At 38.1% G+C, this 27,703-nt stretch overlaps 1 protein-coding gene across 1 annotated transcript; it reads left to right on the top strand.

Moving 5' to 3' along the window:
• The first annotated feature begins 9,244 nt into the window (after positions 1-9,244).
• Positions 9,245-19,323, top strand: Jchain (joining chain of multimeric IgA and IgM). Its single transcript, XM_005068171.4, has 4 exons — positions 9,245-9,474; positions 13,504-13,624; positions 17,316-17,396; positions 18,395-19,323. The coding sequence occupies exons 1-4, from the start codon at positions 9,408-9,410 to the stop codon at positions 18,606-18,608; spliced, it is 483 nt and encodes a 160-aa protein (XP_005068228.1). The 5' UTR covers positions 9,245-9,407; the 3' UTR covers positions 18,609-19,323.
• The last annotated feature ends 8,380 nt before the right edge of the window (positions 19,324-27,703 follow it).

Here is a 27,703-nt window from a genome sequence, read left to right as displayed (position 1 = left end):
AATCTAAATTTAGAGCTGAGTGTGTGACATATATCTGTGATCTCAGGGTATCAGATCTGGCAGCAGGAAAACCAGGAGCAAGCCTCATCTCCACAGGACACATGAGGCCATCCTAGGAAACATGAGACCCTGTCTCAAGAGAGGCAAACAAACCAAAATTTAATATGGATCGTCTTTTCTTTCTTTCCTTCTCTCTCTCTCTCTCTCTCTCTCTCTCTCTCTCTCTCTCTCTCTCTTTCTTTCTTTCCTTCTTTCTGAGGTTAGGATCCCATGTGACCTAAGTTATTCTGTAGCTGAAATATTACCTCAAACTTTCTGGGTCACCCTGCTTCCATCTGCCAGAGTGCTGGTAATACAGGCATGTGCCACTGTGCCTAGAAAAACTTGTACAATTTAAATAGGAAAAAATGTTTCTTGTCCAGTGAGCTAACTTTGTGTGTAGACGAACTTATGGCCTAAGCCTGACCTGTGAGTTGATCCCCAGAACCCACAATGGAAGAACAGAACTGATTCCCAAACTTTGTTTTCTGACCTCCACATATGCACATGGCACACAAGGCCTCACTCATAACACACATTATATGTAACACAATGATAAATTAATGATTGACAACATTGTCTTTATCCAAGTTGTTCTATTCACCAATAAAAACTCAGGAGTCAGATTTTGGGGGTAAAAACTTGCTAGATCAGAGATGTCGAGAAGGAACCAGCTGACTTTCCTTTTTTGGCTGGAGACCTAGCAAGAGAGCAGCTCTCCACACTGTCCCAAGCCAAAAAAAACCCCATGAACCTCTTAAGTTCCTCCAGACTCCTTCCTGTGTGTTCCTCTTCATCCATCTTCCCAGGTTCTCCATACTGTCTATGGCTAATTCTTGTCAACTAGTCACTGACTCCACTCCCTGATCCAAAGTTATTTTTATTAACACAGTCTCTGAGTTCACAGTGTGATCAAATATCCCACAACATCTCTCCCTTTTAAGTCTAACACAGGAAAACTATACAATAAGAAAAATTATCAGATATTTTCTAAATACAAAGGAAAGCTTTTAACTCTAACACAGTAAAACTATGTACAGTAAGAACACTTATCAGGTAAGAATTACTTTCATAATGTCTAGTTTATTAGTAATTGCAAATTTGGAGAAAGTACCCTTTTATCTATTCCATCTTTATGAGCCTAAAGTTTCATACCTGAACCACTTTCTATCATAACTTGTATTAACAACTTAAAAATATCTTTTGAGACTTTAAATCATTTTCTTAAACAATTTAAGCTTTTATGTCTCTCAACCTTATAAACTTTACATCTCTTTTGTAAGTTTCTGAATTTGGTATCAAAGAAAGCAATATAACTATCTAGTCTTCAACCACCATCAGAGACCCAAGAAGAATAAAATATCAAGTAAACCGGAAGTGCAGAGCAAGCAACTTCTAAAACAATAGAAACAACAGAGACACGTGGCTTCCTGGACAGTCACCCATGGTTCCTCGGCAATGTTGGGACGTCCATCTTCAGCCTACAGGTCTAGAATATCTGACAGACTTTTCTGTGAAACAGGAATTTTAAAGGACTGGCCTATCTTGTCTTGGCAAAGTTCAGCAGTCACCTTCCTTTGTGTCCTGCTTGTCCAGTTTGGACAGAATACTGTAGAAGTTGAGGCAAGGGTGGCTTCTTGCTCAATGACTATCTTTGCCACATTGAAAGTAAACTCCATATGGAGGTTCATCAATGTCCATCATCCTTTTTTGATGTAGATTGGTGTTGCCAGGAGCAGATGTATCTCACCATCATGAAAAGCCTTATATTATTAAAACACCTTAAATTCTGTAGATCTCTGAAGTGTTTGAAGACCACCTATCTAAAATACACAAGGCTATAAATACTGCTTATTTCTACATCTAACCTTATTACAAGTTTGATGGTTATCTTAATTATCCTAAACACTTATTAATAGTATTTTTCAAAGACTAGAACTTTACATTACAATTTTAAATGAGTTGAATATATATAGTACTTTATGGTATGTTGTAACAGAAATAATCTTAAATTTGTATATACAAAAATCCATACCAATGTAAAATATTTGAGACTAGAAGTTGCTTTTTAGTCTAAAAGTTGATTCAATAATGTATCCTTTTATCTTATCATTCCTGTATACCCCATTTTTCTTTTCAGAAAGAGTTCCCTGAATCTAACTTTCATTGCTTAATTTTATTCCTGACCAAGACCAGTAACAACTTTCAACTAACCTACCTAAACAATGACAAACATCCATAACCCACTGAATGACAAAAAACACTCACCCCACCTCTTGGGAATGTGTGTTTCATGTTCTTAAAATTATTTCTTGCTGTCTGGGGGGTGACAGCATTATTAGGGGACCCTGAGAAAATTGGAATAGTGGTCAAATTCTGGGAGAGCTAGCTGGTATCATTTGTTGCTCAGTCTCTGTGTGATGGGAAAGTGCAGGGTTTATCTAAAGTCCTGGCTGGCGTAGTCTACAAGGCTGCACTATCTTAACTAAAAGCTTTGAAGTTGTCCTGAGCAGTTTTTAGTCCAAAGCTGATCTTTGATTGGTGTTTGTCAGTTAGAGGTGTTACCATAGTTCAGGTGGAATCATCTTTGCAGGCGTCCAATCATCTTTTTGGAGACCTCAAAGGTCACTTAGTAATGGTCATGGTTCATTGCAGAAAACATTCTAAATGTCATACACATTGTATCTCCTAAAGATTAGAGGATCACAATCTATTACTTAGTTCCTAGTTACCTGTTTCAGACTCAAACCTGAAAATATGTACAGGAAGTTAGATGAAGCTTATTTCTAAAATTAGTACTCTGCATGACTACTAATATCCTAACAGAAAATATATATGTATACATATAATTTCATAGATTTTGAGATAATTATTTATACCTTAAAAGTTTTAAAGAGTCAAAATAAAACTAAAGGATTATGAGATTAGTGGCAATAGAATAGGTCCTTAATTTTGCTTTTCTTCTGTCCTATGCCAGGTGACTCTTCTGATATGAGACAGAGATTTTGGATTTTCCCTTAACAAGCATGCTTGGGTTTAGAGAAGGAGAGAACCATGCTCCAACTGCAAAGACACCTTTGATTTTTAGTTGAATTGGGACCACAAAAGACCATTTGCCATTTATGCTTGTACAGAGCAGCAAAAACAAGCATTTGGGAAGATTTATGAGACTTACCCTGTTGGAAGAATGCTATACCATTGGGCAAATTTATTCTTTTTCTTGGGACATGTTCTCTTGATGATTTGCTCTTTTTCTTTAAATGTCTCATGTGTCTAGTGGTCTTTAAGATTCCATAGTTGAATGCTTTTATTCTCCTGGAAAGACAAAAACAAAGCCTTGTCCCAACCCTTACCCTGGGGAGTTCCTTTTTTGGCAGGTTACATTTTTGTTAAGGCAAATTTTTTTTTTTATTTTTTGGCAACAGAAAAAGTATTATCTTCTAATATTTTTTCCTGATTCAAAGTTGATTTTATTAGCACAGTCTTGGATTTTCACATTGTTATCATATATTGCACAACAATTAGTCTTATAGTGAAGCATATAGTGTCATTTACATTTTCCTCCTCACTCTGCTGCATTTAGGAGTCTTCTTTGCTCCTTCACCTATGTAGGCCATGCCTTCCTCCATGAAATGCCATTTACTTCCTGTTGTTTTTCTTTCTTATAGCAGTGTTTCTTTTTGTTGTTGTTTTGTTTGTTTCAGCAGTAGGCAGATAATGGTCACTTCAAAATGTCTGTGCCTTGTGCAGGAGAGATGACGTAATGGCTAAGAGCACTTGTCCTTTTGGTGGACCCAGGCTCTATTCCCAGCATCCACATGGTGGTTCACAGCCATCCATGTAAGTTCATTTGCAGGGACTCTGATGCCTTCTGCTGACCTCACTTGCTGAGTTTGATGATACAGGGACTACAAGCCTGGGCATGTACTCACTCCTAGAAGCTCAGAGTAGTGAGCAAGGAAATGGGGAGTAGGTTTTATAATGGCAAGGCATGAATAAGCTTAAAAGTGGATTATCTCTCAGTGTGTTGAGATTAGAGTCTGGGGGCAAGGAAAGTAGCTTGGTGATAAATTGTTGTCCCACACAGAGCTCTCCAGTTCAATGCCCATCATGGCAGCCTTCATTGCAAACTGGGAGTGGACTCATTAGTCTAGCCTATCGTAACACAATTCTGGAAATAATCAATGATGGTGCTTTAAATCACGCTGTATGGTTATTTGTGATGCTAGCATAAGCTTTGTCTTATTTGTTCATGTTTCTGTCTCGGTGTGACTCCTCAGAGCCTTTCCCAAGTACATTGCTTGATGTTGATGGCCCATTTCCACATGCTCTCATATTACTGTGCAGGTTTCTTTTGGAGCACTTATCACAATGTGTCAGTATTTATTTAGTGTTTTTCCCTGTCTGTCTTCCCTATCAGAGTATAATGCTGGGAAGACAGGGCCTTTTACAATATTGAAAACAACACAGCAAGGATGTTGGTGGGGAGGATAGATTGTCAGTAAGAATAAAACTTTTAGCTTAGTGCTGAGATTGCAGTGAGCTGCCATGGCCAGCTGAAAACAAACAAACAAACAAACAAACAAACAAACAAACCAGGCGATGACTGCTGGTGGCAACTGGGGACATTTGGGAAGTTTTAGTTTGTTTAATGTTGCATTGATAATGAATACTTGTCATGTGTTTTATAGGGACATCAAGTTTTCACTTATGAATCCTTTGTCTTACTGCACTTCTCTCTGCTTTGAAGATTTTTTTCTCTAATGCTAATAGAATCTTCCCTTTCTTCTCTGAGTTGATCCAACAATTATTTATGCTCTGCCTTTTGTGTCAAAATTATAAAAGTTAGAGAAAGAGATTATATGGAGACATGGTAAATGCTGTGTTTCTTGAATGACTCACTATCATATCCACACAGTGAGTTATGTCAATCTCCCATGTCAGTTTTCTCCTCATGTATTGTCCTCGTGAGAGTGTCAGTTAATTGTGGATTTCTGGTGTTAGTAGTTCTTGGTTATAAACATAGCTATGGAGGTTCCTCTGTAACTGACTGCATGTGCTATACAATGTCTCAAGTATACATGTTAGTCTTCTTTTAAAATCATTAATTTTTCTTTTTTAGAATCAGTGGGTTTTAGAGTCTGTTTACCCAAAACAATATAGAGAAACCTGTCTTGAAAAACCAAAAATAAATAAATAAAATAGAGTCTGTTTATAAGAATGCTAGTAAGAAAGTGAAAGAAGATAAGAGAACTTGGAGATAAGAGATTATTCTTTTACTTCATGGATCCTTTATGAAAATACCAAAGGCATTATCAAATATATTAAATGGTTCATATTGTATTGAACCTTTTGTAGCATGTTTGGAAATACTAAGAAGTTAGTTTTTAAAATGTATTTATTATTTTTTATGTACCTAGGTGTTTGTCTACATGTGTGCATATGTACTATGTATGCTAGGTATCCAAGGAAGCCAGGAAAGGGGTCACATTCCCTGGTACTAAAGTTATAGGTGGTTGTTAGGTGACATGTGGATGCTGTGTACTAAACTTAAGTCCTCTGCAAGAACAGCCAGTATTCTTAACTATTGAGTCATTTCCCTAGCCCTAGAAGTTACTTTTAAAATCTAAAAGATTGTTAGGTTACTTGAAATTTGTATACTGACATTTAGTTCAAGATTTAATGTGTACTTTGTTTGTACTATTTGTTGTGGATTGTTAGAAATTTTATTTATTATTAAAACATGTAGCCAGGTGTTGGTGGTGCATGCCTTTAATCCCAGCACTCGGGAGGCAGAGGCAGGTGGATCTCTGTGAGTTTGAAGCCAGCCAGCCTGGTTTACAGAGCGGGTTCTAGGACAACCTCCAAAGCAATACAGAGAAACCCTGTCTGGAAAAAACAACAAACCAAACCAAACCAAAACAAAACAAAAACTTGTTTTTTTTCCACTTGTAGTTCTAGGACAAATGGGAACTGTGCAGCATTACATTAAATGTGGAACATAATCCATTAAAAAGAAAATCAAGAGATTTCTGTTCTGTCTCAGATGTACAGCCAAGAAGGTTATTAAAATATCACCTCCTAAAGTGTTTAAGTGGCAGAATTCCAGGCTGCTATCAAAGTTGCCTTTATGTGAGAAGAAGCCTTCACAGGGAGAAATGGTACTGAAGATAGAGGTTAAAGGAAGGACTGAGTATGCTGCTGAGTACTCATCCATCCTTTGTGGATGAAAGGGACATGGGGACATTTCAGTCTGAAGTTGGCCATGGCTCAGGCCTGTAATCCCAGCCCTTTTGAGGCTGGGGCTGGAGTTGAAGTTTAGACAGAGTCACACAGTTAAGTGTTAGTCCAGTCTGGGATGCAATGTGACACCCTGTCTCAAATAGCAATAACAGGAAAACACAAAGTTTCAGTCTTTGTGGTTGTATAGCTCAATGGCATCACTTGAGATGAATTGATACATACAAATGTACTTATTAATATGCTGTTGATGGTTGTAGGTAAGACTTTAGGGGTATATCATAGAAAACTCTTCCTGTACTGCCCCATTGAACTTGGTTCTTAATGGCACATCTGCCATGTTTTCAAATATTGTGAAATTGAGAGAAATAACTAACCTGCTCATATGCAAAAGATTGATTCATAAAGATTGTACTGTTGGCCTGACAGTTAGGGCCACGGCCAAATCTCACACTCAGATCCAAATTTTGAAAGTTTTAAGTATCGAGATGCCAACTGTGATGGTGTATGCTGGTAACTCCAGGACTCAAGAAGTTGCAGTAAGAGGATTACTCAAGAGTTCAAGGCTTGCCCTGAGTACAGAGTTCCAGGCCAGCTAGGATAACATAGGAAGATCCTGTTTCAAAACAGCAACAATCCCTCTCCCCAAACAAACAACAGTTCAGCTAATTTGTTTTCAGTGTGATACTATTTGTTTTAAAAATTTAATCTTTATTGATCTCATGCTCTTTTGTAATTCTTAAAGCTGGTGCCCCCTCTGCCTATAGGCTTTTTATCCATCAGTTCTCAAACTTTAAAGTACATCAGAATCAAATAGGTGCCCTTTGAAAACACATATTCTTAGGCTGTGTCTTAAGAACTTGGCTCAGTGTAAACAGGACATCCTATTTTAACTAATATTTCAAGTGATTTTAGGTGGATGATCCCTAGCCTGCATAAGCAAACACTGATTTCAGACCCTATATTACCAGCCTCCTCCTCCTTTTCTGTGACAAAAGTACACTACAGCATAATCTTTACAGTTAGATATATAGTTTACACAGTAGACACACTAAACTACAAGATTAAGAAAATGACAAAAAAGGTAATATTAAGAGACAGAAACACCAAATACAGAGCTTTCATTAATGTTCGTAATCACAAATATATTCATTGCTTTTACACAAAAGAAGATTTTGAGAAAACCTTGCTTTTGTCTCCAGGGATATATCCAAGTTGCTTGAGGGAGGTAGTTGAGACTTGAGTATATTATCAAGAAAACAGTGACTTAAACTACCCACTTAACTTTGGGGCTAAAGGGGAGTCAGGGTCTCATGTAGCCCAGACTCCTTAGATTTGCTATGTAGTCAATGTTGGCTTTGAACTCATGAGCTGTTTTTCCTTCTACTTCTCGAGTGCCGGAATTATGAGCGATTAATTTCTCAGCTGTATCCACCCATTAATTCATCATCACTCTCTCTCACACACATACTCTCTCTGTTATAGAATAAGTCAGTCATTTAGAAACTATAGTTGGGGTTAGGGACTTAATGTAGTTGAAATTTGTTTTGATTTCCATGATGACCACAAATATCCTTTTAGATCTGTTTGCTTTTCTGATAGATAAAATTGTTGCTGTGATTCCATTCATGCCCTCCCTCCTCATGCCCCCCTCTCTTCTCTCCTTTTCCTTGTTTCTGGAGTCACTGTTTTGCTGCATAGGCAGGCTGGCCTTGAACTCATGATCCTTTTACTCAGCCTTCTGAACACTTGGTTACAGGCATGCACTAACACACTCAGAATGAGGAGAACCAATATTTCTTGAACTAATTTTTAAGTCCTATTCAGAGTAGTATTAAAATGAGATTACACACTGATGGTATAGGGACTTCATTTGTTATAGTGCCTGGTACTTTGCTTTTGCAACATTTTTACTAAAGATTCTTTTTAAAATTTAAAACTTATTTTATTTTGTGTGTATAGGTTTTTGCCTGTATGTATGTCTATGCACTATAGCATGTCTGGTACACCTGTGAAGTCCAAATGATGGTGCTGGATCCTCTGGAACTGGAATTACAGACAGCTGAGAGCTGCCATGTGGGTGCTGGGAATTGAAACCAGGTCCTCTGGAAGAGCAGCCAGTGCTCTCAACTTTTGAGGAATTTCCTCAGTTCCTCACTATAGATTTGTTGAAGGATGTAATTGTGTGCTAGTTTTTCATATCTCTGTCACTTCCTGTGTTTAGGATGCCTACTTAATTTTAGGAGATTCTTGGAGAATTATAGGTAAGAGCCAAAATAATGACATACGAATGTAGCCACCTGTTTCTAAGACAGGAAATTCTAGGATGCTGGAGGTGGGAGTAGAAACTCAGGTTTGGTTTTTCTCTTTAAATTTGACAATAAGTGAAAATACTGCAGTGATTCAGTTTTTTGTTGAGACAACATGGATAATGTGCATGGTCCTAAAAGGAATTACTAGAAGGGAAGTAGAAAGTCAGTCTCAGTCCGTCTGAGGAAAATGTAGCACTAGTTCAGGGTCTGTCAGTTTGAAGTTCCACTTCTGTGTGAGATTATAAAGTAAACTGGAGTGGCAGGAATCAACACATAGATGTTTAAATATGATGATTTGGTTAATTCAAGACCAGCGGAGAAACTGATGCAATATACAATTAGGAACCTGGAGGGCCTTTGTTACTTCTGTTCCTTCATCCCTTTTCTCTTTCCTTGTACTTATCATTCTAGCCATGAAAAATGTCAGATATTTTATTTGAAGACTAATAGGAGTGTGTGCAGATGATGAAACTGAGAACTCATATTTAAACATTCTCAAAGAGTTCTGACTCCACATTCTTAATAGGTTTGGCGTTTATTCGTTGCTGTAGCATAAATGCAAAACACAAATGATTCATCAAATTCTGGCTTTGCGGGAAAGCTTTAGATTAGAAGAAAACACCTAATGTGGACCACATTCTTCTTTCCAGGATAGCATACAACTCAAACCTGAACTACAATTGTGATTGTTTGCAGCTCGCCCGTTGCCTGGGGTGTTATTTTAAGAAAGCAGAAGCAGCATCATTTGCACACTCCTTATAGATACACACGTTGGCCCTGGCTTTCTGGCTTCAGTGTTTCAAAAGTGAAGACAAGATGAAGAAGACTCACTTGCTTCTCTGGGGAGTCCTGGCCGTTTTTGTCAAGGCCATCCTTGTAACCGGTAGGTGTTACTTATACCATAAAGTCAGGTAGAAGGGAAAATAAAGAGCAGACTGGGTCTTGGGTCTAAAGATTTAAGTTTATGCTTTGGCTGGATAGCTGGACAGCTGCCTTCTATCTTATTAGGCGGTGGTCAATGCTCATTGTATTATTTGTTCTTTTTTCTTCTGTTTAGCTACTTCAGTCTATAGCATAAGAAAACAAATATTTTGATGTATATATAGGTAGACACATAAATTTCCATGCTTAACTTTAAAAAAATCAGTAGTTCTCTCCTTGAGTCTCTCTAATTGCTATTCTAGAGAAGTGAAGTAATAACTGTGGTAATTATGATATAGAATATATTTTATCTTCCCAGAGAAATGGAATCAGTTTCATGAACTTTGTTACATCATAACACTTCATACAATTCTGATATTTTGGTTTTTCATCTTTCAGACAACTGTATCAAGGGACATATTTTGAATAGAGAAGTATATTCTTATTTTAAGACAGAAATGTAATTAAGCATAATCACTTTATATTTTAGTAATAACATGAATAATATACTTCAAAAACAATATTTAAAATATACAATAATAGTATCAAAACATATGTATATATAAATACTTGTATTTTCAACCATGTTTATGTATCTTTAAGGATGTCTATATAAAATAGATGTAGTGTATATTAAATAGCTATTCTCCATCTCCTGTTTTTTTGAGACAGGATCTGATCGTGTAGACCAGGATGATCTCAAAGTCCAAATTCCTCTGCCTCTGACTCCTCAGTGCTGGGATTGCAGGTTTGTTTCACTATACCTGGCCAGCTATACCTTATTGAACTATGTATTATGGTATTTTGGTATATGCTAATAGCTTTACCTATAGTATTCCACTTAATTTTTACAATACCCTTTTCTGAAACACTTGGGACTGAGGTGAAATGACTTATTATAAGCTCACAGTACAAGTGATAGGTAGAATTGGGCAATTTGACCTTATAACCCCCATTCTTTTTTTTCTGTAATGTTTTAAGATAATTTATTGCTAATAGAACAGGTGAAGGAAAACTCATATTTTTCCTGATGTGTCTATTTTTTATATTCTGAGAAGATTACAATGCCATCAAAACCTTTCAATAATATTCACTTTTTTCTTTTTTTAAATTTAAATTAGAAACAAGCTTGTTTTACATGTCAATCCCAGTTCTTTCTCTCTCCTCTCCTCCCCTGCCCCCTACCAATCCCCTAATCCATCCCCTTTCTGCTCCCCAGGGAGAGTGAGGCCTTCCATGGGGGAATCTTCAAGTCTGTCATATCATTTGGTGCAGGGCCTACGCCCTCCCCTGTGTGTCTAGGCTGAGAGAGTATCAGTCTATGGGGAATGGGCTCCCAAAGTTCATTTTCATACTAGTGATAAATACTGATCCACTATCAGAGGCCCCATAGATTGCCCAGGCCTCCAAACTGACACCCACATTCAGGGTGTCTGGGTTAGTCCTATGCTGGTTTCTATGGGTTTCTCCAGCCTGGCCTTGGCCCCTTTGCTCATCACTCCTCCCTCTCTGCAACTGGATTCTAGGAGTTTAGTTCGGTGTTTAGCTGTGGGTATTTGCTTCTGCTCCCATCAGCTACTGGATGGAGGCTCTAGGATATAACCTCCATTCTTAATTGCTATCTTGTTTTGTCTGCATAGTAGAGCCACCTTTTAGTGAACCCGCTGAAGTTATATACACAACACAGTGCTATGTAATTCTATTTGTTTGAACTCAATAAAATTTAGTAAATACTTTATTGCACATCTACCATGTCTCAGATGCTTTTAACTAAAATAATTTGTTAGGAAATTGCTTAATTTTAGGGAGAAAATGTTACAGTCTAGGTCTTGGTAAATAAAATCTTTTGAACGTTTTCTGGTAGATATATTAAACTGCTTGGTTAAAAAAACATGAATAGTAATGAGGGTCTCTTATGTTTCTGGAAAGGAAATAAACATGCTTTATAGAGTATGGCTGTTTTCTGGTTAATACTGCCTAATAAAGTAATTTTCTTGACTCTTCATGTATGTTTGATCAGATATTTCATGCTCATGTGTATTTTATTAAGAGAATCATTTAAGAGTTATGGACACAGATGTAAGGAAGTGAAAATACCATTTGAATTATTTTGTTCCTTTTAGAGAATAAGTGCTATATCATTATCTTAAATTGCCCCCTGACATTTCTGGCCCAGCACTATGCAGACTTGTTTCTGATGGTTTATTAATAATTTATGAATACCATACTAATACATTGTTCTTGAAACAATTGCAAATGCAATAAAAATGATCTTAAAATGTTTGAAACAGTTATTATCATTAGGACTGAATCTCAATTAAGTTCTTTTCTGCTTTGGAAGCTAACTTTCAGGGATGATTAGGTCTCCAGATTGAATGATGTCTGCCCTGACCCTTTTAACCTTTATAGTCTGACTGTATGTACTAATTCCTCATGAGTATTTTAGTTGAAACTCAGTGGGAGGAATTTTAAAGTTTGCTTATCTTAAACTATAGGAAAAAGAATATTGAGCATCATCATTATTTAACTAGAATGATTAAAATAACACTATCACTGGCTCTTAAATGATCTGTTGTTGATTCATGAGTTTTCTTTGTTTATTCTTTGCAACATTTATCATCAGATCTCTTTGAGCCACATATCAGAGAATGAATATTCTCAAAGTTAAAGCTGTAATACATACTTGAGCATTTATTCATTTTCTGTCTAATAATATTGTATATTAAATTAAACTCACACCTAACAATTTTTTCTAAATTATTTTTGCAGCAAAACTTTGCAGACAGTATTTTACATTGATATATATGATATAAACTCTCTCCCTTAAAAGTTGTTCTAAGAAATAGTTTTTTTCTTCTAGGAAATATTAATACAGCTCTTATTACTCTTTTTGGTTGAATTTGGGGACTGTGATTATTATTATGAAAAACAATATGGATAGTTTAGGAAAGTTTTGCTGGAGAATATGAAATCTTACAAAATAACAGTTTTGGGAGAAAAGATGCTTATTCCAATACAATTTAAGGGGATCAATTTTTTACAAGAAGAAAAGAGAATTCTGGAATAACTCAGTGTTTTCACTTGGATTAATAAATGCTTCATATTTACTTTCAGCATTTGCTTTTGGTTTAGGAATAGTGTAGATTTCTGTTTTAGCTTTCATATTGGTGGTTATCACTGATTTTTACTAGGTGACATCATTAAAAAATTAGAAGCATTAGATAGAAATCAGAATTCTTTCAGCCTAGCTTTTCATTAATTTTTACAATGAAGAAAAAGAAAACTCCTTTTAGATTGCATTTAGATTTCCTTTGCTCTTTTAGATTAGAAAAGAAAACAAATAGGAAGACTGGGACTGCCGGGTGGTGTTGGCAGACGCCTTTAATCCCAGCACATGGGAGGCAGAGGCGGGCGGATCTCTGTGCGTTTGAGACCAGCCTGGTCTGCAAGAGCGAGTTCCAAGACAGCCTCCAAGCCACAGAGAAACCCTGTCTCCAAAAACCAAAAACCAAAAACCAAAAACCAAAAACCAAACCAAACCAAAACAAACAAACAAACAAAAAAAAACAAAAAAAAAAAAGAAAAAAGAAAAAGAAAAAGAAAAGAAAGACTGGGACTGATGAACAATAAAAATGAATAAACATTAAAGTTTCTATCCAGGGTCACAGTGGCATACACTTGTGCCCTCAGCATGCAGGAGGTGGCAAAGGGAGTTTCAGGACAGCCTGGGCTACATGAGAGTGTCTTATATAATCAGACAAGAGAAAATTCACTTATCTTAAAACACATGTGCATTTTTGGAGAGACAGTATCTCTTTTTGTAATGTAGATTGTTCTTGCAATTTACTAGGTAGTCCAGGCTGGCTTTGAATTTCCTGTCTTCCCTCCTGAATTTTCCAAGCACTGGGATTGTGGGCCTGCAGTAAAACACCTAAGACAACATAGATTTTTGTTTTCTGTTTTCATGATATATTTACCTTTCAAACCCAAGGTGACAATGAAAAGACCATTCTTGCTGACAACAAATGCATGTGTACCCGAGTTACTTCCAGGATTATCCGGTCTACTGAGAATCCTAATGAGGACATTGTGGAGAGAAATATCCGAATTGTGTATGTGACATTCACATTTCTTTCCTCTTATAAGCAGCAGATATTTTGTGTTGTTAAGCTTTCTTTTCTTTTTAAAGGCAATTATGCAAGGTTTTCTGAAACAGCTCCCTGTAGCAAGGAGAGCTCTTGAAAGGGGGTTTCCTTGTTTAAATGTAGTGTCTTCAGCCCACTTTTGATGTGTAGCACCTTTAATGAGATTGAATCATGACTTAACCAAAGTTGAATTTTGTTAATAAGCTTGAAGAAAGTTTACAGAAGTTGGGGACAGAAACAAAGGAAACCAGAGGTTCGTGCTTAGTCACCAACATGCTAGTTTACATGAAGTGATTTCAGTTTGAATCAGAACTTTCAGTTATTCTTAATCATCCTGAACTGCAACTTCAGATAATGGTAAACACTCTACTTTTGTTCCAAATTATTGACTATTGAGTATTTTATATTGTTTTCATAAAGACAGACTAATTAAAACTGATGAATTGACTTTTGACTCATAAATTGAACTTAGAGCTATTCATTTCATTTAACACATAACTCAGACTCATACTTGGTAACTATTAATTAATAGCAAGAATACTAATAATGCTTGAGAAATAAGATTTCTGCTTGATCCAATCAGTGACAAATTTTCCTTTCTAAATATTCCCACCTTAATAGTTTTATCCAATCAGATACCTCTTGTAGGAAAAGAACATAGCAATCAATTTAAATATCAGTGGGGAAAGTATGATGTTTAAAAAATTGTTTCAAAATCTGGCTGCATCAGTTTGTAATTGTGTACCCTCACAGATAATCAAATTATTTGCCTACTCCAAATAAAAATTTTCTCATCTTTAAGTAAAAGAGAAATGAGTCTACTTCATAGGAATATTATTTTAAAAAACTGAGAATATCTATTCTTTTTAAATGTTGTATAGTTCCTGTCACACAGTTAACTATGTGTCTGTTAACATTGTGCCACTGTCCTGATAAAATGCCTTTGGTGCTTTCCCTAGTATTGTTATCATTATTATTACAAATTGTTGTGCCTTCCTACAAAGCTTAGTATAACTCTTAAGATCGTTCACTCTATTTCCTTCCTGTTAAAAACAAACAAATATACCCAGGAACCCTGTAGTGTATCTTCTTTCCCCACATTTAGTGTTCTGTTTTTACATTTTTTACATTCTGTTTTTACATCTACTGGGTCCTCTGTTCAAGAGTTATTTCTGTCACTGCTTTTAGCCTGGTTAAGTCTTCCTCAGTCTGGGTGTCTTAGCCATTGACTCCCATGGGAAGTTTTCAGAAACAGCTCCTTTAGCAGGGAGGGGTCTTAACAGGTATTGCCTGTTAAATGTAGTGTCTTAAATCCACTTTTGATGTATAGAGTCTTTAATGAGATTGAAATATGATCAAATGGAGTTGAATTTTGTTTTTTTTTAAGGGGTGAGCTTGAAATGCAGTCCACACTACCACAAATTATGCAGTTGAATTTCCTGCATTTGGGGGAAATTGCAGGAGTCAGCACATCCGAGTATAATAAAGTTGAATTTTGTTAACAAGCTGAAGCAATTTTACAGAAGTTGAGGGCAGAAGTTTTCACTCAGATCCTGTCCACAGAACTCATTGGAAGTTGCAGATTCACACAGAGACATGCAATTTAAGGGAATTAGTCCATGACATTACACATAAACCATATTGAAGGACCACTTACGTTTGAATCCCCAGGGGGACAATTGTTTCAGTAGGCTTCCATACTTTGCTCTCTCTCTCTCTCTCTCTCTCTCTCTCTCTCTCTCTCTCTCTCTCTCTCTCTCTCTCTCTCTCTCTCTCTCTCTCTTCCTTTCTTTTATTTTACTTTTTATATCTTTTTTATTACATTAAAATTTAGAAACAAGCTTGCTTCACATGTCACTGCTAGATCCCTCTCCCTCCCCTCACCATTCCCTCCAGCCCCCACCCTATTCCCACTCCCTTCTTCATAGGGGATATCTAGAGTCTGTCATTTTGTTCAGGGTAGGGCCTAGGCCCTCCCCCAAGAGTTCAGAGCATCCCTCATTGTGGTGTGGACACCCAAAGTCCATTTGTATGCTAGGGATAAATACTGATCTACTGCCCAGGACCCCATAGATTGTCCAGGCCTCCTCACTGACACCCACATTCAGGGGGTCTGGATCAGTCCCATGCTGGCCTTCCAGCTATCAGTCTGGGGTCCAAGAGCTCCCCTTTGTTCAGGTTTGGTGTTTCTGTGGGTTTCACCAGCCCAGTCTTGACCCCTTTGCTCATCATCCAGTGACTGATGGAAGCAGAAGCAGACACCCAGAGCTAAACATTGAACTGAACCCCTGGAACCCAGTGACAGAGATAGAGGAGTGATGAGCTTCCATGCTTTTCTAATTCATCTTTTATTTGTATTGTTCACTGAAATCAAATAATTTACTTATTTCATGACACTTTGCCTGATGTGTATATATGGTTCCTGATATTTCTCCCCCCAAAAAAGGATATTGCCAGTGCTGTGTCATAATGGCACCATTCCCAAGTCTGTTACTTACTGTAATGGTGTGGCTTTACAGAAGTAATGTGTCTAATTTGAACCTCATTCCTGAGCTGTGAAAAAGGACAATCATGTATAGATATATATGTATTTGGGGCTTAGACTATATTATATGAACTTATAGAAGAACAGTGTTTGACTCACAGTAGACCCTTTTAAATGTTTATTTCTCTGTCATTTAAAATCTTTTCTTGAGTTAATGAGATGGCTCACTGCATATGGGTATTTGCTGCTAAGCCCAATAACTTGGATTTGATCTCCAGGACACTACATGGTGGAAGGAGAGGACTAACTCCTACAAGTTACCCTCTGACCTCCACATGTACTATGGACATCAACACATACATATAAGTAAATAAATGTTAAAAAACCTTTTCTAATATCATAAGAGCCTTTAAACAAAATCAAATCATAGATAAGTTTATTCATTCAAAAATCTTTGTTTAGTGAGTCCCAATGTTGAGGGCTAGTATTGGGAATACAATATAAATTATATAAAGTAGTCCATGTTGAACTGGAAATGGTGACACACTGAAAATAGTCTCAGTATTTGGGACGTGGAGGCAAAAGAATCAGGGATTCAAGGTCATTCTTTGCTACAAAGTGAGTTTGGAGCAAACCTGAGCTATATGAAATACCATCTCAATGCCTAAATAATAAAAACTACACCAAAAATCTCTCTAAATCAAAAGAACAAAATGAAAACACAATAAAGCCTATTCCCAAACAAAAACAGACAACACCCTCAAGAAACCATAAGATAAAACATGTGCCTGGAGGTATTACATGAATATGGTGCACACAGACATATACGCAAACGAAACACCTTTGCACATAAAATAAATGAATAAAAATAATTTATAATTTATGTCTTTAAAAGTATAGATAATGTCTTGTTTGCCTGTTCATTCTACAAGCAATGAACACCTTCTACACACCATACATGTAGCCTAGGAAAATGGCTAGACTATAGACAAGAAACTAATAAAGTATAACAATTATTGTGAAACCTAATTAGCAGTTTACAATTGAGTGAAGTCATGATAAGTACTATTCTAATTAAATAGTAAATACTAATTCCTCAAGACTTTACTATTAGAAACAACAATATTTGTATTTATTGTTTTACTGTTTTCTGTCTCTCTCTTTTTTTTTTAGCGTCCCTCTGAACAACAGGGAGAATATCTCAGATCCCACGTCTCCACTGAGAACGAAATTTGTGTACCATTTGTCTGACCTGTAAGATTTTTGCTTCATACTTACAAATGTTAAAATTAATTACTTTTAATTAATAATGATATTTCTGAAAATACATTGGGACATAAACATTGACAAATATCTGACATTTTGAATACACTGATCCTATGCTAATTATTAGGTACCAAAACTTCATAAAACTTGGTCATAGGAAAATAGTAGCAATAACTTTATTCCAAAGAAGAAATTATTGTTATTTGTACAGAAGGGGCTGATTTATCTCCACATTTAAATAAGTAGCTTTAGGTTTTAGCATTCATGTGTTTCTTTGCAGATGATAGAATCCAATGTTAACAGTTTTTAACAAAGTTTCTCACTGGGCATGGTGGCATGTGCCTTTAATCCTAGCACTAGCACTCGGGAGGCAGAGGCAGGCAGATCTCTGAGTTCAAGGGCAGCCTGGTCTACAGAGTTGAGTTCAGGACAGCCAGGACTACACAGAGTTAAAAAGCCAAACCAAAAACCCCCTCCAAAACCCCCAAAAATTTCTTCAAGGGGATGTTCAGGGACAGGAGGATTAATGATTCTAGGCCAGCATTAGCAATATAGTGAGTCACTGTTCTCTCTAAATATATCTGTATGTACATGTATAACTACATATATATATATGTATGACAAGAGGAATATGTATATGTATATATGTATGTATACATATATTCCTCTTGTCACTAAAACTGAGTTAATTTAAACAAGCACATAGTTAGGGATAAACTAACAGTGGAAGCTGCTGGATAGTATAGGTAAGATGATCGTATCATATCGTTAATTATATTGCTTACTTTCAAGTACTTTTTGTTCATGAAAGATTAAAGAATGTTATAAAGTATTCTTTGTTGCGCAGACGATTAGGTCTGGAAAGACTCATTGTTTATTGTAGGTTAGTGCTGCAAGAACTAACAGACATTAGATAAACCTTTGCAGTGACTTGTTTATTGAGATAACATTTACTGGGGGATTTCTACTGCATGGTTTTTTTTCAGCTGTAAGAAATGCGATCCTGTGGAAGTGGAGCTGGATGACCACATCGTTACCGCCAGCCAGAGCACTATCTGCAGTGAAGACAGTGTTGTTCCGGAGACCTGCTATATGTATAACAGAAATAAGTGCTACACAGCTATGGTCCCACTTACTTATCGTGGTGAGACCAAAATGGTGCCATCAGCCCTGACCCCTGATTCTTGCTATCCTGACTAGTTTGAGTCATTCTCAAAACTATGCAATTCTCTCTTTAGGTTTAAGGGCTCTCCATTTAAACCCAGAAGTTATACTCACTGCTCATGAATTTGAAACCAGGATCTTTTTTTTTGCCTTTTGGATGGTATAAAACTAACATTCCCTTTAAATAGTTAAAATATCAAACATTGCTGTCATTATTATGTAATTCTTTCTCAATTCTCAGTATTAAATCCTCATGTCTGCCTGAGGAGGTATTTTCAAGAGTTCCTTTCCTAGAGCTTAAAAATGTAAACAAGGGGAGAAAGTAAAATTCCAGGAGTAAAAATCAAGGACTAATTAAGTTAAACCCTTTTTCTTTCCTACTTTGCTGTGGAGAGCTGGAGCTTCTGCACATTCTGTGCTATTCTCTTTCTTAATGTCTCACTGTGCAGAGGAAACATACACATAACACAGGCAGTTACATATCTTCACTACACGTGGAAAAGGACACATTTTGAAACTATTTACTAATACTTGCAAAACAAGTTTGCTGAAAGTGGTATTGAAAAATGTATTTTGACATAACATATAGACTTGGCACTAGATTTTTTTTTGATAAAATTTTTGACAATCAGGTTATTGTCTGAAGTTCTTAGAGGAATCTATTGTGTTGTAGCTGAAGCTAATGAAATTTGTATTCCTAAATATGTATTCTCTAGCACAGTTTGAACAATTAAATAGATTCATAAGCATATCCCTGTGTGAAATAATTTGTTGGAAAAATTTTGCTTGTGTTTAACCTTCTTATATGCAACTTAAATATAATTTACTCTTGGCAAACATTTTGTAAGTATGATGTAATGGTGCATTCATCATTAAGATTCATCATTAAGTTTATATGAGTACATACGCGAGGAACCTTTGTCATTTCACACTTAACATTAAGTACAAAGGCGGGTCCATAGCGCAGAGCATGCTATGGAAGCAGGAGGTGTACTGAGGTGCAAGAGAGTTTGCTTATCATGTTTAAGGCCTTGAGATTGATGCCCAGCACTGCCAACAGAACGCACGCCTTTAGTCATCCCAGCACTCGGAGGCAGAGGCAGGAGGACCTCTGTGAGTTCCAGACCAGTCTACAAGAGCTAATTCCAGGACAGCCTCCAAAGCCACAGAGAAACCCTGTCTAGAACCCCCCCAAAGACCCCAAAACAAACCAAGTAAAACAAAGTAAAACTACAAAAAACAAAGAAATTTATTCAGCTTTATCCATGTAGAAAGCCCTCATGTAAATGGTAGGGCTATTTCTTTTTTTTCAATTTATTAAAAATATTATTTTATTTTTACTTACATGTATACATGTGTTGTCATGTACATGTGTTTGCAAGCAGGTGCTCCCAGAGTGTGGAAGAGGGCATCAACTCGCTAGGAGCTGGAATTATAGGCAGTAATGACCCCCTGTCATGGATACTGGGACCCGAACTCAGGCCATATGTGCTTTTAACACTGACCACCTCAGCCGGGCATTGGTGGCGCACGCCTTTAATCCCAGCACTCGGGAGGCAGAGGCAGGCAGATCTCTGTGAGTTCGAGGCCAGGCTGGACCGACAGCCTCCAAAACAGAGAAACCCTGTCTCGTAAAACCAAAAAGAAAAAAAAAAAAAACACTGACCACCTCTCCAGCCCTGGATCCATCATTTATATGCACTCCTGTCTGTGTATCGAGTGTTGCAATTTTCTTTTCTATTTTAGTCTTCATAGAATATTTTTATTTGTACTCTCAAGTTTCAAATCAATATATATTGATTTTATATGTAATAATATATTTCATTATAACATTTTTTAAAATTTAAATTTAAATTAGAAACAAGGTTGCTTCACATGTCAATCCCAGGTCCCTCTCCTTTTCCCTCCCCTCCTCCCACGCTTTCCTACCAACCCCCCAACACCTCCTCATTTCCCAGGGAGGGTGAGGCCCTCCATGGGGTGTCCATAGTCTGTCATTCCATCCAGGGCAGAGCCTAGACCCTCCCCCGAGAGTTCAGGGTGAGAGTGCATCTCTCATTGTGGGATGGGCACTCAAAGTGATAGGGCTATTTCTAAGTAATAACTGGTCACATACAAAGAAACCTATGGTGGAAATCCATAACCAATTGATGTATTTTTCTAAGGGCACTATGGGAAGTAACTCTTGACTCACAAGCCTATGTGTAGATACTTCTGACTTGGGAACAGTGGGGTGGATTTTTCCAGGTCTTGGTTATATGGCAGTTGTGTATATTAGTCTAGTAGGCAACTTTAACCATCCAAGTTGAAATACAAATTCTTAAGTGGCCCAATTAACACCAGACAATTAAATTTAAGATAATTTCTTCTTTTAAATATGGAATTACAAATAACTATCCCATAGATTTTTTGTAAGAGTGACCATACATCCTATATATGTATGTGTGTTTATATGCCATTTAGTATAGCTGCCATAGTACTTAGCACTGGTCCATACATTTCGGTTGTTACTGTGTGTAAATTTTATTTTGGCTCATCTTTTTGCCAAGGTAACAAACTAGTGAATAACACAGATATGTGTTGTGGTTCTTAACTTCAGAGTGCATGAGAATAACATGGAGGACTCAGGAAAGGAGTTACTAAGTTGCTCCTTCCAATAGATGTTGATTAAGTAGTTTTAGGGTGCAGAAGCTTTTACAAATTTTCAAGTTATGCTGCTGTGGGCGACCGTGCAACCATAGCATTAGAATTATGAGCCTCTACTCCCACCTAGTGGTCAGATTACAAAGTACAATGACTATGAGTTTTTTTTTAAATCATTTTTTAAAAATTTTAAATAGCTTGTTTTACGTGTCAATCCCAGTTCCCTCTCCCTCCCCTCCTCCCGCACTCCCCTTCCTCCTACCCTCCCACCCTATTGCCAAATCCTTCCACATAGGGGATATCTAGAGTCTGTCATTTTACTCTGGGTAGGGTCCAGGCACTCCCCTAAGAGTCCAGGCTGAGAGAGCATCCCTCTTTGTGCTATAGGCACACGAAGACTGTTTGTATATCAGGGATAGACACTGATCCACAGCTTAGGGCCCCATAGGTTGCCCAGGCCTTCTCGCTGACACTCACATTTGGGGGGGTCCAGATCAGTCCCATGCTGGCCTCCCCACTGTCAGTCTGGGGTCCAAGAGCTCTCCCCTGTTCAGATCAGCTGTCTCTGCTGGTTTTGCCAGCCCATTCTTTGCCAATTTGCTCATCACTCCTTTCTCTCTGTCACTGGGTTTCTTGGGTTCAGTTCAGTGATTAATTGTGTGTTTGCCTCTGCTTCCATCAGTCACAGGATGAAGGCTCCCGGATGGTTATAGACATCAAGTTCATTATCAGGAATGGGCATTCGAGGTGGTCTCTCCACTATTGCTTAGCTTGCCAATTGGTGTTATCCCTTTAGATCACTCGAGGTTGCTCTGGTGCCTGATCTGTATTCAATCCTATGATTCCCTCTTCCCCCTATTCTACCCCCACCCCCTCAACTTCCTTTTCCCCCATGACCAACTCTCTTCCTCTTCACCCCCTCTCTTCTTCCCAGGTCCCACTCCCCCCCACCCCTCACCGTGTTCCCCATCCATTCAGGGGATCTTGTCTCCATCCTCTTCTCTTGGGTACTATGCATATATGCGTATCTTTTAGGTTCTTTCCTGTTTCCCAGACTCTCTATCAGTGGAAGTGCAAACTGGCACTATCCTGATCCATGTCTAAAATCCATATATGAGTGAGTACATACCATGTTTGTCTTTTTGCGACTGGGTTACCTCACTCAGGATGGTTTCTTCCAGTGCTATCCATTTCCTTGCGAATTTCAAGATTCCATTGTTTTTTTCTGCTGAGTAATGCTCCATTGTGTAAATGTACCACATTTTCTCTATCCACTCTTCAGTTGAGGGGCATCTAGGTTGCTTCCAGGTTCTGGCTATTACAAATAATGCTGCTATGAACATAGTGGAGCAGATGCCCTTGTCGTATGAACTTGCCTCATTTGGATATATGCCTAAGAGTGGAATTGCTGGGTCTAGTGGTATATTAATTCCCATTTTCCTGAGGAATCTCCATACTGATTTCCAAAGAGGCTGTATGAGTCGGCATTCCCACCAGCAGTGGAGGAGTGTTCCTCTCTCTCCACATCCTCTCCAGCATAAATTGTCTTCGGTGTTTTTGATTTTAGCCATTCTGACAGGAGTAAGATGGTATCTCAGAGTTGTTTTGATTTGCATTTCCCTGATGGCTAAGGATGTTGAGCCCTTTCTTAAGAGTATCTTGGCCATTCTAGCCTCCTCTACTGAGAATTCTCTATTTAGCTCTGTACCCCACCTTTTAATTGGATCCTTTGGTGTTTTGGAGACTTGTTCTTGAGTTCTTTGTAAATTTTGGAGATTAGCCCTCTGTCAGATGTAGGGTTAGTGAATATCTTTTCTCATTCTGTGGCCTGCCTTTTTGTCTTTTTGACTGTGTCCTTTGCCTTACAGAAGCTTTTTAGTTTCAGAAGGTCCCATTTGTTAATTGTCGATCTCAGTGCCTGTGCCACTGGTGTTATGTTTAGGAAGTGGTCTCCTGTACCAACTCGTTGAAGAGTATCTCCCACTTTCTCTTCTAAAAGTTTCAGTGTGGCTGGATTTATGTTGAGATCTTTGATCCATTTGGACTTAAGTTTTGTACAAGGCGATAAACATGGATCTATCTGCAGTCTTCTGCATACCAGTACCCAGTTATGCCAGCACCATTTGTTGAAGATGCTTTCTTTTTTCCATTGTACAGTTTTAGCTTCTTTGTCAAAAATCAAGTGTTCATAGGTGTGTGGGTTAAAATTAGAGCTTTCGATTCGGTTCCATTGGTCTACCTGCCTATTTTTGTGTGTGGGTTAAAATTAGAGCTTTCGATTTGGTTCCATTGGTCTACCTGCCTATTTTTGTGCCAATACCAAGCTGTTTTCAGGACTATAGCTCTATAATAGAGCTTGAAGTCAGGTATGGTGATGCCTCCTGAAGTTCCTTTATTGTATAGGGATGTTTTAGATATCCTGGGCCTTTTGTTTTTCCATATAGCACATCTAAAGTTTTTGACAATTATATTTATTTATTATGTGTCCATGAAAACAAGAATATATCCATATACATTTGTGCACGTGTATATCACTTTAGGATAGCTGTTGTAGTAAATAACACTATGACTGCCCCAATACCTCACCGCTATGGACTGTACCCCCCAAGCCATGAACCAGTTTCTTTCCTTACGTTTCTGTGATGATGCTCTTGACAGACACCAGGCCTTCCCTGACATGATGGACTGTGCCTTCAAACTGAACCAAATAAACTGCTTTTTTCAGAGCACCAGAAAGTAAGAGATACAGAAACATTGGTACCGAGTCATGAGAGTGTGGCTGTGATAAACCTGATCATATGGTTCAGAGGCCTTTGGAACTGATATGCGGGAGAAATGTGGGGGAGTTTGGAGATACGGGCTAGAGAAGCCTTGAATGCTACAAACTGAGCGTAATAGATTATTTTGGGGAGAGTTCAAAAGGTTAGACTGCCAAGAGAAATGTGGACAGTATGTGCCTCTCATGAGCTTTCAGAAGGAAAAGCCCCTGTTGAGAACTAGCATAGAGGCTGTTCATGCTACATTCTAGAATACAGTGTGTCTACATTCTCCCAGTGCCCTGGAAATTTGAGTGAGATTGAATTAAGAAATAATAGACTAAGTTGGTTGATAGAGGAAATTTCTAGACACCATAGCATTCAGGTTTACAGTGAGCAGGAATATTTAGTGGAGCAGAAGATGAAAAATGTGCATTTTGGCGAGGAAAGTAGTGTGAGAAAGTTCATAAAGTTGTCAACAGAGAGCAAAGAAAGAAGCTGTAATTGTTAAAGAGTTAGCACAACTAAAGGACGACCTCATATTTTGCACTGGGACAATAGGAAAGGTATCTTGATAGCATGACCATGCTCATCAAAAGCTTTATCCTGTGAAATGTAAACTCGTTTGAAAGGACGCAGCTTAAATCTAGGATGCTGTTGAAGGACTGTCTTGAAAACAAACGCCTAGGTTCAGCTTCCAAGGTACACAGAGGCCACTATAACTATAAGAGAAGGGAGCCAAACTACATCTTGAGCTGGCCTCAGAACATGGCAGCATTGTCTGTATGCATCTGGATCTGCAGACTGAACAAAATGCATGAACTACAGAGTCATGGAGGCACAGGGTTTTGAAAAGCTGATGTGTGGCAGGGTTAGATTCGCTGCAAGGAGAATCCTGGAAGCCTTTTCCTTGACTCTTACTTAGAAACTGTGATGATGGCACCTAAGTAGAAATGGGGACCTCAGGATGTTGAAGATGCCAGGGTCGTGGGAAGCTGAGTGCACAGAGTGGAGTCAGCTTTAGAGATATTACATGTACTGGGGATTGCAGAGCTGTAGGAGTGGCACAGCCAAACACTGCCGAAGCCCAGATGGTGCCACCCAAACCCCAGGTGCTAGACATGCAGCTGTAGGCTTTGGAGTTTGCCTTTCTGTGGTTTGTTCTTGCTGTGTTCAGTCTTTTCTTGCTGTGCCTCCATCCCTCACCTTTGGAACAAGAGTGTTTATTCTGTGCCTTTGCCTGTTGGAAGCATTTGACTTGTTTTTTGATTTTTGGCACAGTTAAAAGATCATTTTGTGGGTCTGGAGAGGTGGCTCAGTTGTTAAGAGTGCATTATTACTCTCGAAGAGGATCTGAATTTTATTCCCAGCTCACATGCCAGGTGGTTCACAACTGCCTGCAACTCCAGGGGATCCGATGTCTCTGTCCTCTGCAGGTACTCAGCACACACATACCACATCCTTACACACTCACACAAATGTGTGTGTGTACACACACACACACACACACACAGACAGACACTTAATGGTAGTGTCATCCATTGACCTGCAGTTTTCATGGTATCACTCTTCTTTATAGCTGAATAATATTCCATTGTGTATGTGTAGCACATTTCCATTATCCACCTGTCGAAGGACACTCAGGTTGTTTTCACTTTCTGGCTATTGTGAGTGGGGTGGCAATGAACATGGCTGAGCAAGTGTCTGTGGAGTAGGATCCCCAGCCTTTTGGGCATTTGACAAGGAGAGGTATAGCTGGGCCATATGGTAAATTGATTTTTTAGGGTTTTTTCTTTTCCTTCCCTCCTTTTCTTTTTCTTTCCTTTTCTTTCTCTCTTTCTCCCTCTCTCATTCCTTTCCTTTCCCTTTATTTTCTTCCTTCTCTTTCTTGATTCTCTATGCTGATTTCCAGAGTTACATTCCCACCAACAGTAAATGCGGGTCCATCACTCTTTACAGTCTTGCCAGCATTTGTGATCAGTTGTTTTGTTGCTCTTAGCTATTCTGACTGGGATAAGATGATATCTCAAAGTTCTTCTATTTTCATTTCTAAGGATAATGAGCATCCTTTGAGGTATTTCTTAGCTATTTTTTAGTTCTTCCATTGAGAATTCTCTGTACAGATCCCTAGGCCATTTTTAAACTGGGTCTTTTTTTCTGTTTTTTTTTTCCTTGTTGTGTGCTGGCTAGTTCTATGTCAACTCGACACAAACTATAGTTATCTGAAAGGAGGGGACCTCAATTGAGAAAATGTTTCCATAAGATAAGGCTATAAATTATTTTCTTAATTGGTGATTGATGGGGTGGGTCCAACCCATTGTGGGTGGTACCATTCCTTGGGTTGGCGGACCTGGGGTGTATAAGAAAGCAGGTGAGCAAACCATAAGGAACAAGTTTAGTTAGTAACACCTCTCCACGGCCTCTGCATCAGCCCCTCCCTCCAGGTTTCCTGTATTCCTTGAGTTCTTGTCCACACTGCTTTTGATGATGAACTGTTACATGAAACTGTGAGTGAAATAAACCCTTTCATCCCCAAGTTGCTTTTAGTCAGGGTGCTTCATTACAGTAATAATAACCATTACTAAGACAAACTGGTACCAGAAGTGGGGTATTGTTGTGACAGACCTGACTGTGTTGCTTTGGGAGAGGATTGTGGAAAGACTTTGGAACTTTGGAACATTGAGTATTGAGAGTTCAGGAGCTGTTCTGTGGGACCTTGAAAGATAAGAGTGTTGAGAGCAGTGCAGAAGATACATCTTTTTTCCAATATTCCATAACTAATATATATTTACTATACACCATTTTGTATGCTGATCAGTAACTGAACACTTACTTATTTTGTTTTGGAAATTATGCATTCCTGTGCACGTACGAAAGTATTTAAAGAGAAGGTGATGTTTGCAAAGAATTTACTTTGCCCAGTATAATTGCTCTTAGGGATACATAAACGAATGACAACTAATTTACTTTCTAGCAATTTTCCTATAGGCAAAACTAACAGGAAAAGGGTTGCAACAATATATTACAATATGGTTAAAGGTAAGAGATGAGATGTACTGTGAGCCATAAGGGAAGATGGAGACATGGGTTGGGATAGTCTTGGAATAGATGTTAACTGAATAGGATTTACATACTTGGAGAGTAAGAATCTTCTAGAATTATGTAAGCCAGAGAAAGAGCAAGGAACAGTAGGGAAATGTAAGAATCCTGCACCACCTTGTTCATGCTACCAGGTGTCAGGGGATGGGGGGCAGGGTAGGGATGACATGAGGCACAGAGGGTCTTGACTGGGGAGGTGAGGTAGGGCTTATTGGACACAGCTTTATTTATTTAGCATTGCTCTCTGTGTCAGATTACAGCTGAGAGTGTCCTCTACTTCTTTTAAGGGCTCCTCTTCTGCTAGCTTAGCTTTTGCTTGTTACCAGCTGATTTGTGTTTCTAAATTGAATGGACTCTATGTTCAAAGAGAGAGCAAAAGGTTATTACTGAATAGGGTGAGGCAGAGAGGCAGGGAGGGACAGGTGGATAAAACCAAATATATCCTCTGGTGAAATGTTGATTGTTTTCCATCAGGTTCAGTTTCTTTTGAGGGTGCAGTTGGCTGTTGGCCTGAGTCACAGTGAAACCTTTTAGGTTTTACAAAGTAGAAACAGACTTGTCTTTTTAAAATCTAACATTTTTGGTTCCCCTTTTGGCTCTTAGAAATGACTTTTAGCTTCATGAGTACAAGAT

The sequence above is a fragment of the Mesocricetus auratus genome, unplaced genomic scaffold (genome assembly GCF_017639785.1).
Source record: "Mesocricetus auratus isolate SY011 unplaced genomic scaffold, BCM_Maur_2.0 Super-Scaffold_100006, whole genome shotgun sequence".
Taxonomy (NCBI): domain Eukaryota; kingdom Metazoa; phylum Chordata; class Mammalia; order Rodentia; family Cricetidae; genus Mesocricetus; species Mesocricetus auratus.
The sequence above is the reverse complement of the archived record's forward strand: the minus strand, read 5'-3'. Positions and strand labels throughout refer to the sequence as shown.

What these genes read in the sequence shown, in the direction of transcription:
- Jchain (XM_005068171.4), top strand. Translation starts at nt 9,408, where the DNA reads ATGAAGAAGACTCACTTGCTTCTCTGGGGAGTCCTGGCCGTTTTTGTC. An exon ending in CAAGGCCATCCTTGTAACCG is followed by an intron (nt 9,475 to 13,503) that starts GTAGGTGTTACT and finishes TTCAAACCCAAG; the next exon opens with GTGACAATGAAAAGACCATT. An exon ending in GTGTACCATTTGTCTGACCT is followed by an intron (nt 17,397 to 18,394) that starts GTAAGATTTTTG and finishes GTTTTTTTTCAG; the next exon opens with CTGTAAGAAATGCGATCCTG.